The 16,425-nt window shown below is 43.7% G+C and overlaps 1 protein-coding gene across 1 annotated transcript in view; it reads right to left on the bottom strand.

Moving 5' to 3' along the window:
* LOC144717660 (uncharacterized) overlaps window positions 1-16,425 on the bottom strand; it is a 23,809-nt gene extending 7,384 nt beyond the window's left edge. The window contains exon 1 of the mRNA XM_078593191.1: window positions 16,195-16,425. Coding sequence (XP_078449317.1) covers window positions 16,195-16,360 — 166 coding nt within the window. The 5' untranslated portion in view covers window positions 16,361-16,425. The remainder of the gene's footprint in view (window positions 1-16,194) is intronic.

The following is a 16,425-nucleotide window of genomic DNA, read 5'->3' as shown; positions in this document are numbered from 1 at the left end:
CAGGTGTATAATTTACTGTATTAAGTAAATTTAGCTGTGACGGTCCCACCTGAAGACGGAGACTTGTGTTGCCTCCGAAACGTCGTGATTTAATTTAGTTATTTTCAGCTCTCATGAAATTGTCTTTTCCGAGACCAAGGTTCTCTGCAAACCTCCCGGCTACCATCAAAGGTTTGTACACGAAGCCATACAAATATACAAACACAGACATAATTTCAACCGTGATGATGGGTACAAACTTAGTAATCATTGGAAAGATGTTATCAACCACGCAAAAAAGACTTAATCACAAATTTTTTGGACCATCTTATCTGACAGGCACTATTTTACTGTACTTTACCGAGTGTTAACATCCCCAGTTATTTTAACAGTACTCTCTTCATTGTTCAGCCAGCATTGGTATAAACATGGGCATTTTCGTTCTTTTGTCTATCATGTGTATCAGACCCCCCCCTCCCCCTCTCTCTCCATTGTGTTGGCGTGTGCAGTAATTGGCCGCTTGCGCACAAGCGCTTCCACGTCCGTCGCCCACCCTTTTGGCCTCGCCCCCCCCCGGCCCCCCCTCCCTCCCGATACGTTCCATTCATTGGCTACCATAGTCTGATGAGCTCCCCCTAAGTTTGTACCCATCATCATTTTCGTTCTTTTGTCTATCATGTGTATTAGACCTCCCCTCCTCCTCTCTGCCCATTGTGTTGGCGGGTGCAGTGGCTGGCCGCTTGCGCACAATCGCTCCATTGTGTTGGCGTGTGCAGTAATTGGCCGCTTGCGCACAAGCGCTTCCACGTCCATCGCCCACCCTTTTGGCCTCGCCCCCCCTCCCTCCCGATACGTTCCTTTCATTGGCTACCATAGTCTGATGAGCTCCCCACTCCCTCTCCCTCCCCCCTCAACTCGCTTTTAAGGGATTACATCTTGAATCATTGCCTCACTTGATACAGCTAATCTGGCTGTGACGGTCCCACCTGATGACGGAGACTTGTGTTGCCTCCGAAACGTCGTGATTTTTGTTTTTATTTTATTTTACTTTCTACGTGACTTAACGAAAAAACCTAAGAAGATGATTCCTTGCAGTCACGAAAGCTTAAAATCTAGAATTAGTTATTTTCATTTATTATTATTTTGTTATTATAATTTTTTTGCCTACGTGACTTTACCGAAAAAACCTAAGAGTTTGATAATGTTGGTCTGGTAAGCAATAGGCTGATGGACTTAATTTTTGGTGCATGGAGACAAAGCAGAGTTTTGCTTGTACAGTATACAAACGTCCGCGTATCAAGGTTGGCTACGTACGGCGCAAAATAAGTTCAACATACATACACCAACCTGTTGATATCACGCAGACCGCAATGATTTCTTTCTCGGGTCTTGTTGTTTTTGCAACCATTACACAACACCGAATGGCTAGACTGCTGACAAATCTAAATAGTGACACATGTGCAACGTCTATAAAAGGTATGGTGGTCCTGTGTGGTCCTCTGTAAATAGAGCCCTTATCCACCCAAGTCTTTATTCAGCCGGGTAATGCATATTACATACTTTCATGATGTCGGACACTCACTGAGGCATATTTGAGTTAGCTATGCTGCCATGACTGCTGTACTCTGATCTACAGCTGCGTTGTGCAATCAGTATGGGCAGTTGTCAGCTGAAGACCCTCTCTTGATGAGAGCCTCACCATTCTGGCGAATTGCCCGATGATGCTGGATGTAATTACCAGCGAAACGCCGTACTCAAAAATGGTAAATGTTGTGGATTCACTCTTCAACACACCGGTGGGCTAAAGTAGTGAACTATTTGTCTTTAGTCAACGTGACACTTTTTTGGTGATTGGCCGTGTCGGGTGGTGGAGGGTTACGACACATTTATTAATAACGCGATCTAATCCTAAAACGTTTATTATGAATAATATTGGTCGCGAAAGCCTACGTGTTAAACATTTATTTCAACATACAGTAATTAGTGATTTACTCTGGATTGAGAGAATAAACGTCGAAAATAAAGAAATGTGCACAACTCTTCACCATAACTTTCTAAAATACATTTGTTTGTCATGTAATTGATTCGTATTTGCCCAATTTTCGTTTCTCTGGGGTTTCAATACTGTAGTGATTTTCATGATGATTCTGCTCAAGACTTAAGGGTATTTATCTTTAGACTTTTTTTTGCATGTGTAGATTACACCTGCAGCACCACCCTCGCCTTCCATAGATATCCCAAACATTACCTGTTGACGTAATTGAGTGGTAAGAAGATTCATTTGTTGGAGAAAGAGTAGAGTTAAAATATTTTGAAGATAAAACTGAATCAAAATCATTAAGATATTATCTTTTATTCTGGGGCGAGGGAGTATGAGTGACAGGACGTATCCACATTAATTATGAAACATCTTGAAACGCCTCTGACAGTGTTAATTACCGGCAGCTGTGTGATGACATTTAACAAAGAAAAAAGCAACGGAATGAGCAAAGATGATTAAATTTTTGAAATGTCAACATAGACTTGGTTCGGCAAACTACTTAACCATTCGTGGAGTTCATGTACAGCCCCTGTGTCAATCGACTGTTGGATGAGTTCCTCCCCCTCCCCTCCATGCCGAGTGGGTCATGGGCGTTATTTGACCGTGCCGGTCAGTACCAATGCAGGTTTGGTGAAGGCAGGATGCATAGGCGTATAGTACAACAATGGATTTCCCTTCACTCGCCTCTGCTGACCATCACGTAACAGCCCAGACAATTTGCTGTACGTCTTGGCCGCCCATCCAAACACTATACATGCCAAATCCTACTCTACGTAGGTATGAAATAAAATAAATCACGACGTTTCGGGCGCAACACAAGCGTCCGTCCTGCTTAACTTAGCTTCCGAGATGTGGCGAGATCAAATGCATTCGGGGTGATTTGGTGAAGGCACATGAGCATATAAAGTAAAAGCAATTTCCTGCTCAAATGAGCATAGCGAGATTAGTGCTCATCTCTTGTTTACACCCCAGAGGCAGTGGTGGAAATTTCGCATTTCTACAAAGGTGGCGAGTCTATCCATAGGACAGCCACTGTTGACTTCCCCACTAAAGCGTTAATCATTGTATCGATCCCGGAGAGATAATGAGCCGAGTCAAACCCCCAAACAGTATTTGAACTAGCAAACTCCAAATTACAAGTCGCTCGCTCCACAGCTGATCCACCGGCGCTTACACATATATTAATGTCGGTCTAAAAACTGAAATCACTTAAAATGTTCCAGCCCTCCGAAAGACTAACAAAACTATGAAACGTTTTTCGCCGTGTGACCCGAGGCAGCTTTGGCAGAGATGCCTCCGTGCGAGACTGCAGGCCAGCGTCGTCTGCAGCCACGCGACGAGCAGGGCAACATTCTTCCTGGAAAAGGGTGGTGCTATGGCAATTATGGAAGTCTTGTTTAACGTAAGGCTGCTCTGTACACGGAAACTATTTTAGAAACCATTAAGTGGGTTCTATACTTGGACGTCCAGTAAACAGCCTGTGTCTTCTCCTGACGCAAGTAGGATGTGGCCGGTAAACAACGTCTCATTGCGGCACTGGGTATGATACATTTCGTGGTTTGGATTACGAGCGCAGACTCTGAGGTTGCAGGCGGTAGCGTTCGAAATCGACAGATGCACCACCACATGCAAACTTTCAATACGGTGTCCGACATAAATGGCACCAGCACCATGGACCTGGCAAGCGGCTGAAACTTGATTTTTAAAAAGCCATTTTTGGATACTTTCATAAGTGCAACACTTATTTAACGAGCTCGTGTTTGTTGTGGGAAGGTGTGCATGCCCTTTCGTGGCAGTGTTAAGTGCTGAATATTTATTTTACAAAGACAAAACAAATATGCAACATGGCTAAAAACATGATAGTGGTTAATGATTTGAACAGAAACCCTCGCCCCTCATTAAATGGAAAAGCCTATGGCGCAAACCGACAGAATGTCCTGGCTGATGCTGATTAAATGGTTAAAATGTAACCAATTTGGCAGTGTCGCAGTTTGAGGATACCAGCAACTATATACCTTTTTTAAAGCGTGCTCCCATAACTAAATACAATGTTTATTGATATTTATTTTTCTATTGTGACATTCCATTCATTCTTCGTATATTTTTTTATTCATGAATTTCTATCGTTCTGCAAACTCTTTTCTCTTTTGATTTAGCCCGTGTGTCTACTACCGTGTTATCTACATTGAGATACAACTGTTTGCCAAGTAAGGCTTGTTCCTTGCACAATAACTTACATATTGCCCCCAATTAGTTTGACAACAGCACACAATCTGTTACCTATGGCAGAGGGTATTAGCTGATGCGTTTACAAATTTGCAATATGGAAATGAGAGCTGTGTTGTTTTTTTTTACATTTAATACGTTCATAGCTAAATCTTAAGCAAAGCATTGCAAGAAAACGATAAGATTTCCTTGTCTTATTGGGTAGACAATTCCAATGCACAGTTCACAAACACTGTTTGCCTGTCTCATGCAAGATTTTCCTGTAGATTTTCACGAATTAAAATACACATTCTCCACTAGAGGGTGGGACAGATCCTTTTTGTTGTAATTAAATTATTCAGTTTCGATCATCACCACCGAGACACCACCATCTTCTTCACAGGAGCCTTTTGGAGAACGATGCAGCCACCGTGACAGGAATTTTTCACAAACTAAAAGCCTTGTGCCAGCCTTCTCAGTTCTATAATAGTTTTTTACACAATTGCTGGGCACGGGCCCAAAGGCCCACATTGTCAAACAACCAGCAACAATTAACATACTATCAAAGTAGTCAGTCTTCTGCGATATTCCTGAAGGACCCTGTACTCGTTCTCTGCAGCATTGACGTGTTTGGCTTTGTCGTTGCTGTGCTCACCCACCAAGGTATTACCTCGTGAAATACCCGGGCAAAATGGCTAAATGGAACCATCCGTGCAACAAATAAAAAAATACAAACATAAGCAATAGATAAGAGTTAACACGTTTCTTGAATTGAGCGAGGTTACATTTTCTTGGGAGAGACGATGGGGAGAAATTCCAAAAGTTCTGTTTCTTTCGAGGAAAAAAAGCAGAAGAAGAGAGGTCTGCTTGACGTGCGCGGTATGATGGTTCTCAACACGGGTCGAGGAATCATTGAGTGGAGTTCACGGGAACGTTAACGATGCCAGTAGCGATAGAAGAGCGACAAGGGAGCAGCTGACTGCCGGCGAGCGAGCAACTGGAGTGAATTAGCGAGTGCTGAATCATTAAAATCAATGAACGAGCTCTCGCTCAACTCTCGATGAGCTTCACATCGCAAACGAATGACCTTATTGAGTGAACTCTGAGTTGTTTGCCCACCAAACGCTGGCAGGAATGTTATATTTGAAGAACAGATGGCAGAGGCGTAGCTAGGATATTTTGCGCCCGGGGACGAACTATAAATATGGCGCCCCCCCCCCCCCCCCGTTTAATCACATTTTCCTATTACATCGAATAAGGAATAACAATCTAAATTTTAATGAAACATTGTATTTAAAGCAAATTTATAGAAATTATATTACATGGCTCACTCAGTCACTATCGTAGACTGGTTGACAGTCTACAAAAGATTAATTTATCTTGATTTCACTGTCGCAAACTGGTCAATCACGTAAGCAAAATCTGTTTTTTTTCCAATGTTTCTCTTTCAACGCTAAGAAGAGCAAGATTGCTGAGACGATCTTGTCCCATTGAAGCACGCAAATACGACAAAATAAGTTTCAATTTGCTGAACGACCGCTCACAGCTTGCAATTGAAACTGCTTTTAATAAAATTTGCAGTGAAATTAGCAAATTCGGAAATATGTCGTCTCCATAAAACACAATAAAACCAATAAGATCCAAAAGGAGTTTCTGGTAGAATTTCATTTCGGTTACTGAGCAGCATGTTGCAATCTTCAATTTCTGTGAAAAAATCGTGGCCATTGATGTCGGTGTCATAGAAATTTCCAAAATCTGTGCAATTTCGACTAATTGCATCGACATCTGTGTCGGATAAAAGAGTTTTGACGTCCAGCAGAAATCCAAATTTTGTGTTCAGGTCTTTTAGTCGTAAAAACCGTGTTGACATCTCCTGTTGACATCGATAAAATACGCTCTTCATAACGCGGACAATTTCTTCTTCTGCTGAAAGTCCTGCATCTCTTGCCAGTTCTCCTGGCATCTTCCAACGTCGCCTAATTCTTCTGTCCACATCGATCCCCCAGGCTGTGCATCTTGTTTTGGCGTTTTCTACAGCAATTTGGCTCAAATCATCACGAAGCTTGACAAATTCATACTCCAAAGATTCAAGATCAGTTGCTGCTTCCTTGAAATTCATAGTAGGATCCTGTAAGCGCTTCTGAACACGATCAATTTTTCCAAGAATGACATTTCAGAAATGTAATAAAACTATGAAGTTAAAATTTAATACGCATTCCTGTAACTGTTCTGCATCACTTCTGGTTTCAGGCGTCATAGTTACGTCCTCCGATAATTTGTCTAGCAGCCCTACTAGTTCATCCAGTCCTTCATAGATAGCTTTAACAGCTTTTGATCGCGCACTCCAGCGTGTTTCAGACTCCCGCTTTACTGTGATGGGCACAGCTTTTTTAACTCTTCCCAACGAATTGTTGAAGGAGAGAAAAACAAATATATACTTTCAACTGTTCCAAAAAATGTGACGACAAGTGGATCCCTTTAGCTGAATGTACTCCTGCTAAGTTTAAGCTGTGGTTGTCACAGTTGACAAACAATGCTCTGTGATTTTTGTCACAAATTCGTTGTTGAAGGCCGGATATATTCCCAGTCATCACAGCAGCATTGTCGTAACATTGTGCTTGACAGTCGGCTAGAGGTATGTTGTCAGATTTTAGTCTCTCGACGATGACTCTTTCTAGGCTTGCTGCATCTTTTGCATTTATATCGATATAACCTAAAAATTATTCTTTGATAGTTACTTTTTTAGTTTGAAAATCCACATCCACAAATCTTATGACCTGAGAAAATGTAATTACATGACATGTAGGCTGTGTGTGGCGGGATATATAAACTTTTAGGTTGCGGTGTAGATTGTGCAGTAGTTTCAGGCTGCCGCGCCCGCCGCAATAAGTTATAATGTAACGTTGTAAGCCTCATTTTGGCGCCCCTTTACCTTGGCGCCCGGGGACACATGTACCCCCTGCCCCCCCTAGCTACGCCTCTGACAGATGGTTAATCAAGAAAACGTCCCACGTACGAGGACGGCAGTAAGCCACCCCGTAAAACAAGCCCTAAATGTTCACAGCCTCACAACGCAGTTGGCATGCCAACACATCTCGCACTATACACTCCGTGTAATAATCGGAGGATTATGATTTTATGAAGGAAAGCTGTTTAAATTCTTACGACGCCAATCACATTTGAACCCTTTGTACACATCGCAGCATTGTATAATTTGTAAGAATGCAGAACAAATACGTTAATTTTGCAAGAGGGAAGTTGTTGGTCTCTAGTCCCAACCGGCACAAACCGGTTATGGCTGTCGTGAGTGCCACATCAGCGACAGTATACACTTCATTGGCATAAAATTATCGGGCTTATTTTTTACACAGAAGATAAAAATATGCTCAGCACACTCGTTATTTTATTATCGAGTGAAAGCCATGTAAGGTAACGAGACGATTATATATTTTTCGACGCTCACAATGAGGGGTGTACACAGAACATTCGGTGAAAAAAGCCAACATTTTTTTATGGTTTCCATAGAAATGTGGTCAAGAAAAGTGCCATTTCATATAAATGCCACATAAACGCCAAAACATTGTCTGCGCCCCCCCACAACCCTAGACAATGCAATAGTTTAATGGCCTCTTGTCCCTTCTAAAGTAAACACGTGTTAACAATGTCATGGGCGAGGCACTGGAGTCAGCCTGGCGCGCTGCAGGTTCTATTAAAACGGCCGATTGTGCATCCCAGGAGATTCCGAACAATGCACTCGAAAGAGAGAGAGACCCATGTCTCTCGAGACGGTGTTCCCAGACGCAAGTCGCCGGCTAGCAACAAGCCAGCAACAAAAGAAAAAAGGGACAAACAGGGCAGGCCAGTCTGTGGCGAGGCAAGGGGAGGGGATGGGTGGTGGTGGTGGTGGTCGGCACACACCCTGCATCTCTTCCTGTCTCTGTGGGCTTGCTCACCCGCACCGCGCTGGTTCAAACCAGTACGCGCCGGCATCTGCCCTAAATCCTCTAAAGCCCAACCAACCACCCTCCCTCCCTCCCCCCGTGATAAACCAACACTGGCCGTGTCATCCGCCTTGCGTGGGTGGCACAATGCCAAGGCCAACAACAAAGGGTACACACACACGCACCACACACTACACACGCACACACACGCACCACACACACACACGCAGGGACGTCGGTGGCTTACGATTCGCCACGTTCAGCAGAAAAGCCCTCCTCATCCTCCCCGACTGTCAAATATTCAAACCGTAAGGTGAAGTTCTGTGTGACACTGGTGGAGTTTACCACCTTGTCCTGGGTTTTTTTCATGCTGTTTTTACAGGATTTGCACTCTTTTTGAGATGGCTGTTCTTGGGGAAATCCACGGCTTCCTGGACCATTAAACATTACAATCCGTTGATAATATTCATAATAATGGGTTTTTTTGGGGGGTTAGATCGCGTAAGTATAAATGTGTCGTTAACCCGCCGCCACCCGACAGGCAATTTGGTGAGGTTTGTCGCGTAAACAAAACTTGACAATTCGTTACTACTTGCCAGAATTGGTCGAGAAGGCCGACGTGTTAAACATTACTATCCCCTGTTTTGGGTCAGTTGCGTGTAGTTCTCCCTCTTTCCCATATGTCCCATCATTCTAGTTGTACATCTGAGGTGGCAACCCTCTACGCGGCGCAGACGACACAAGGGGTTAGAGTTGGGGTGGCACAAGAAGGCAATGCCGCCTCTTAAGGCCCCATGTGGTGTAAACATACATTCTCTCCCATTCTTGCTGCCCTTTTAGCCCATCTGGAGGCGTTTGGAGTACAGTGGCGAGATACAACGAATCCATGAATTTTACAAAATGTGTACAAAGTTCACTCGCGAAAGAGTTGTACTTCAAAATCGTTCAGCCATGCAAATGTGTTCGGCAGTAAGATGTCGAAGCTATTTAAAGAGGTAAAACAGTGCTGATGAGACGCATATTAATTATGTACTGTCCAAACTAATTATGTAAGAGATGTAACCCAAGTCTCGTGTTCAGGGCTATATGTGCCCTCCTCTGCCCTCCTCCCCTTCAGTTTAAAATTATGCCATGAAACACAGCTGCCTTCCAAATGTGAATCTTTTTTTTTTACCCAGAAAGCAAGTGGAGAATGTAATGAAAATGCTAAAGTATAAAATATATAAAAAAAATAATCACATCACACTATCCTCTCCAATCTCTATACCCACCACCACCAACCCTCGCAAATATTAAACGATATCTGTAATATGGTCAAATATATGGCCAACTTATTATTACATCAAGGTCTACAGACGGTGGTATTTAATTTCAGCATCAGCTGCCACGTTGACAGTCTCGAGGGCCCAGTAGGGGTCGTAACGCGGCGATGGAAGGTGGGGGGGGAGGTTGCGTAATGCGTCAGTCTGGCTCAGTGCGCACAGAGTTGAACAACTGATTACAAACCAAGGCAAAAAGTCACGGCAGTGAAAGAGCGAGGCTGCAAGAGCTTCCTTTTCAACAAGAGGTGGGGGGGGGGAAATCCCAGTCAAATACTGCACAGGTATCTGTTGTCCCACAATTGAATATCGATCAGCGCAGCAGCCGTCCGCCTATCGTTCACTCAAGCTCTTTGGCCTGACATTCTGTCTCTACGCCTTATGAAGGACCATTTACCGAAACGTCGCCTATTATTTATATTTTGTTTTGGGGTAGTTATTGACAAATGTGCGGAAATGTTGGTTTCAACTGTTAAAGCCGTATATGTATAAAAACTAAACATTGCTTGGAGGGCACATGCATGGAGTTGCAGTATCCCATAGCCGCTTCACTAAATACAGAGGCCCCATTGCCATGAGAGCAGAATCGCCTTTCACCAGAGACAAAATCATCCTTCACAAACCTGCACTGACCAGCGTGGTGAAGTATGGTCAAACAACCCTTCCCCGCCCACCCCATGACCGACCGAAAAGGCATAGACCCAGTACACATGGAGCTTTGAGACCAACGTTGGGCCGAATTGGTCCCATACCTGTCAACCCCTTATCACAGAAAAATTCAGACCTTTTTGATCACCCCGTGCCCTTATTAATCTCAACGTTCATCCTACAAAGTCCCATCACAAGGGAGAAACACAAACAAATCGGTTGTTTTGTTGTTGTTGCCCGCATTGAAACGGTTGTACGCCGTATGGACCTGAAAACTCAATTTATCTGTACAAAGAATACGGGCAAACCGTATGGGTTGACAGGTACGTGGTCCAATGATTCCAACACGTGCCAACGTTGGCTCGACGTTGCATGTTTACCGGGGAGGCAGTCCTTCATCCAGCGACGGATTGAACAGGGGCTCTAAACACGAGCTATTATTTTACTTACGTGCCCATTTTTGAACATCTTGAACTGTGCAATCACGAGCACGTTTCACAATATTCTACGCGATGCTGACCTTTGTTTTGACCTCGTTCATAACGTTAGAGAAATAATAACCAGCGAGGCACCTCTCGGCGTTTATAGCGAGATAGACACGTGTCGTGTCTTTGTTAGACGCGTGTGCTGCTGTGAGTAGTGTGCGCGTACAGTTGTTAATCCAGCGTTTTAATCTCTGTGGTTTTACACGTGGGGCCGGTCCTCTTGCTGTGCGAGCGTTAGACTGCTCTGGACGATGAGTAATAGGTTGTCACTGCTAACATAATTCTTCGAGGTCTGAGATGGGGTAATGCAACGCACTTGGTTGTAGGATGTGTGATACATTTATAGATACCCCGCCGATTTCTGATGACGCTTGATTTTCAACAGGTGATGAATATACTATGAAAGCTATAGCTCCGTTCTCTTACAAAGAGAGTGTAGAAAAGATAAACACACACTTTGAGATTGACGTGTAGAGGCTTTTAAACAAAACCTAGATGTATTTTGTATCACTCTTGTTTGTGGGGTATCTATAAATGGATCGCCAACTTCTACATATATCCACACACAACAAATAAAATCAACATATTCGACAACAACAGTGCCCAAGGTCACTTACTTTTGTTAACAGTCAAATACGATGTCTGTTATTCGTAGCCACTCTCGACGACTACGCATGCACCACAACGAGCCCAACGTGAATTTACCCTTGAGCTGAATCACCACCACCCATCTCCGAAGTGACCAATTCATTCAATCGCCAAGGGGGTGAATCATCACATTCACAACATTCACAATGATTTAGTACGGTGAGTGCGGGACTGGAATAATGTATTTAAATTGTCTACACTACATACTGTCTAGACTACAACCCTTCAGCTCAGTGTAGAATTCATTTACTCTTTCTGAGATGTATTTTTATCTGCCACCTTTTTGTCAATCGACTTTCTGGATGAAGGCCCCCTCCCATGCTGTACGGGTCGTGGGGGTTATATGACCACACTTGTCACTGCCGGTTGCAGTAGGCGGGGAGCATAGGTGTGGTAGTATAGTGCACTACAACAGTGGATTTTGCTGCACGTCTCCATGCTAACAACACAGCAACCTATAACACCTTGACTTAAAGCTTTCATGACTGCAGGAATTCATATTCTTTGGGTCTTTCGGTAAAAATCACGTAGATAGGTGCCAAGAAAATAACAAAACATACATTTTTTGTTATTTTCTTTGAACATACGTGACTTTACCGAAAGACCCAAAGAATACCTATAACACCTGTTTTCGCATGGTGGTCGCTCATCCAAGCACTATCCAGGCTCCAACATGCTTAACTTCTGAGACCTGAGAAGATCAGGTGCATTCTGGCTAATTTGGTCTCGTGAGCGTCATATACAATCATATAATTACTTTGATTATAATTGTTTTACGTATCCAAAATTTGACTGCCTTGTCTGCATGAGTGGGTCCGATTTACAATGATATATACATCATTGTAATACCGATCTCATTTACACTCACTTCTGCTGCCATCATGTCTTGCAATGCCAAACAAATTTTGTTCAGGGCTAGCTTGGCCCTGATCTCAGAGAGAATTAGACTGCTCAATACTGAACTAGATCATGTAGACAATACACTATTGAAATCACACTTAACATTGACAGAAAAAATTACTATATCTGATTATGAACATGTAGATAACGTGACTGCTTCATCAGCCGCCACAATGTCAGCTAAATGTAAAAATAACCTGATTTCCAAGTTCAACCTCCTTTCCAAGAAGAAACCAGATCCACATAAAAAAGTTAGACGTTGACAAGGTTGTTATTAATCTGAGTAATATCCCAATTTCCGATGGTCTAAAGTCGGTTTTGGCTAAAGGGTGGAACTTCGCAGTCACCCACAAACACAAACCAGTGGATGACATTCTTGCCCAGGTCGATGTAGCTCTTCAGGGTTTGGGACACATCGCTGCAGACGAGACAAGATCTGAAATCGCTGCAATCCTCAAAAGCGCTAAGATACCAGCCAGCAATACCAGTAAGGATGAGTGTTTTAAGTTATCTCAATTGAAAAAGAGGGATGATATCGTCATCCTCTCAGCCGACAACAGCAATGCCAGGGTCATCATGGACAAAACCGTGTACTTACTTAATGATGGTAGCTACACAAAAATTAAAAGAGATCCCACCAACAGCCTCGTTATAAAAGCAAACAGTATCATCACTGATTCAGCTTCATTAATTGAACAGACCAAACGCGTTTCCTTAAAATCTTCTGCCGCTCGACCACCCAGATTATATGGCTAACCAAAAATCCATAAAGAAGGTACACCCCTTCGTCCCATCGTCTCCACCATTGGCTCACCCACCTACAAACTGCCCGAGATCTGTCTGAGACCTTGCAGCCATTCACTGGTAAGACCACCCCTTCTGTTCTTAACTCAGCTCACCTGGTATCGTCAATTAAGGACATCTCACTGTCCCCAGGTGATTTACTCGTCAGTTTCGATGTAGTTTCTTTGTTCACCAAAGTTTCTATGCCTGATACCATTGCAATCATTGAAGATTTGGTCCAACAAGGATTGAATGCTGATGTACCGGCCCTGGTGAGACACTGCCTCACCAGAACATTCTACAAACAAACTGAAGGCACCCCAATGGGTTCTCCCTTATCTCCGGTTGTAGCCAATATTTACATGGAAAATTTTGAGACGGATGCCATCCAGGCATCCACTCTACGCCCGTCCTTGCGGAAGAGGTACGTGGATGACACGTTTGTCATCTGGCCACATGGCCGACCAGCTCTGAACCAATTCCTCAACCACATCAATTCCATACACCCAGCCATCAAATTCACCATGACGGTAGAAAAGGATGGCATGCTACCTTTCTTGGATGTCCTAATTAAAAAGAGACCAGATGGCTCAATGAGCCATTCTGTCTACAGGAATGTACCCCAATCTGACGCCTACCTAAAACCTGATTCCCACCACCATCCATCTCAGAAGAATTCCCTCATCAAAACTCCACACCATAGAGCTCAATGTATCTCCGACCATGAACACCTAACCAGTGAACTCAAACACGTACACCAAGCTCTCAAGGCGAATGGATATTCTGACTACACAATCCGCAAAGCCATCACCCCAGCCGTGAGGAAGGAGCCATCTGAGGATCCAATCAAAACCATCACCTTGCCATACATAGCAGGGGTAACCAAAAATATTTCCTAAATCATGAACAAACACAAGATCCAGGTCCGATTTAACACAGTACATACAATTTGTGATCTAATCCCATCTGTGAAGGACAAGATTCCTGACATGCAATATCCCGGCGTCTATAAACTAAGTTGTATCTGCGGCAGCAGTTACATTGGGGAAATTAAACGACATGTCTCGGACCGTGTTCGTCAGCATAAGGCAGATTTGAAACACGGTAGGACCAATACTTGTGCCGTGGCTGATCATTTTTTTAATGCGGCTGGCTCGCACGAAATGTATTTCTCTAAGACCATGGTACTTTGCAAGCCTACTGGCTATCAACAAAGATTCGTTCATGAAGCCATCCATATATACAGACACAGACACAATTTCAACCGAGAGGATGGTTATAAACTCAGCTCTCATTGAAAAGATGTCATCAACCACTTTGGGTCATGAATTGATTTGTGAGGCTAACCCCCCTTTTCCTGATGACGACCGCTTGTGTTGCGATCGAAACGTCGTGGTGTTTGTTTTTATTTATATTTTTATTATTGAAAGAACCAATAATAAGTCTACATTATAGACTGCCAGTACGCTCACTCAGGCTAAGAACCATTGCTACAGTCTACATTACAGACTGCCAATACGCTCACCAGCTTAAAAACCAGGCTACAGTCTACATTATAGACTGCCAGTACATTCAACGAGGTTAAGAACCAGGCTACAGTTTACATTATAGACTGCCAGTATACTCACCCAGCTTGATAACCATTGCTACAGTCTACATTATAGACTACCAGTACACTCACCAAACTTTATAACCAGGCTACAGTCTACATTATAGATTGCCACTACACTCACTCCGATTAAGAACCAGGCTACAGTCTACATTAGTGTTTTTTATTCTTTTTATTCACTTTATTTTTTATTATAATTTTTCTATCTACGTGACTTTATCGAATGAACCAAAGAATATGAATTATTTCAGGCATGAAAGTTTTAAGTCAAAATGTAATTATATATACAGCACTGCATTATAGTAGTTGCCCATTTACGGTCCCAATTATGAAATGCAAGGTACCAATTGTATGCAGAAAATAAGCAGAAATAAGCCAATTTGAATTATGTTCAATAGGAAATATGCAGGGACCTTCATATGCAGTGGGCCGATTGCATTGTAAGCAGAACAGAAAGTTACGTAAGACGAGGCCATATGAGTCACAGAAGGTTGCAAGTTCAAATTCCAGTCGGGGATTGACTCGACTTTCGTTTCTCTAGTCAATTAACTGAGTACCACTGTGCAAAGTCAGCAGTGGTCGGCCTACAGATAGACTGGTACCCTACCATATGAATGTGAATTTATTTGCCACTGGCTCATGACCACTCACAAAGTCGAGCGGTGCCTCATTCATTTCTTATTTGAGCAAGAAAACACTTTGACGCGACTATCATTTGAGAATGATTATAATTTAGGACTAAGGGACAGGAGATAAAAAAGTGGCAGAGTTCTGCATCTTACTGTGAGACCGTGTGTGTAATAAAGACAAAGATCACCCATATAGCCTTGACAGACTGTTGGGGCAAGTCCCGTCAGCGCGCACATATGAAGACCGGCACCGCAAAACGAGGGGGTGGGTGCCTAACCACCACGTGGCAATGTTTACACATCATACCAGGTATTCATTTGAGGCTGAGTGGACCTAGGAGAGCTCCAGGACTGGCTCAGATAATCATGAAAGGTGTTGGCTAGAAGTTGGAATCAAACTCCCCAGGTGCTTGAACGCAATGTGCTAACCGTTAGACTGCAGGCGCATACACCAGAGGTGTGGACTCGAGTCATGCGACTTGGACTCGAGTCAGACTCGAGTCATGATTTTGATGACTTCAGACTCGACTTGGGACTTGCCTCATCTTTGACGACTTGACTCGGGACTCGAGAGCAAAGACTTGAGACTTACTTGTGACTTGCACAACAATGACTTTGTCCCACCTCAGAGGTGTGGACTCGAGTCATGCGACTTGGACTCGAGTCAGACTCGAGTCATGATTTTGATGACTTCAGACTCGACTTGGGACTTGCCTCATCTTTGACTCGACTTGACTCGGGACTCGAGAGCAAAGACTTGAGACTTACTTGTGACTTGCACAACAATGACTTTGTCCCACCTCAGAGGTGTGGACTCGAGTCATGCGACTTGGACTCGAGTCAGACTCGAGTCATGATTTTGATGACTTCAGACTCGACTTGGGACTTGCCTCATCTTTGACTCGACTTGACTCGGGACTCGAGAGCAAAGACTTGAGACTTACTTGTGACTTGCATAACAATGACTTTGTCCCACCTCTGGCATACACAGACCCCCCCCCACTCACCTGTGTGTGTCCTCATGTGCTCCTCCAGACGCCTGATGTCCTTGCACGTGTAGTCGCAGAATTTGCACCTCAGCCTCCCGTCCATCATCCGCTCGTAGCCGTTGAGTGGCAGCACGTAGCCATCGTCTTCCGCGCCCCTTTCCACATCGATGGGCAGAGTCGTCATGTTTTCCTGTGCAGTACGCGCAACATGGCTTAATTTCAGCTGGACCTGTACGAGTCAGCGACCGA

The sequence above is a fragment of the Lampetra planeri genome, chromosome 4 (assembly GCF_965212315.1).
Source record: "Lampetra planeri chromosome 4, kcLamPlan1.2.h2, whole genome shotgun sequence".
NCBI lineage: Eukaryota > Metazoa > Chordata > Hyperoartia > Petromyzontiformes > Petromyzontidae > Lampetra > Lampetra planeri.
The sequence above is the reverse complement of the archived record's forward strand: the minus strand, read 5'-3'. Positions and strand labels throughout refer to the sequence as shown.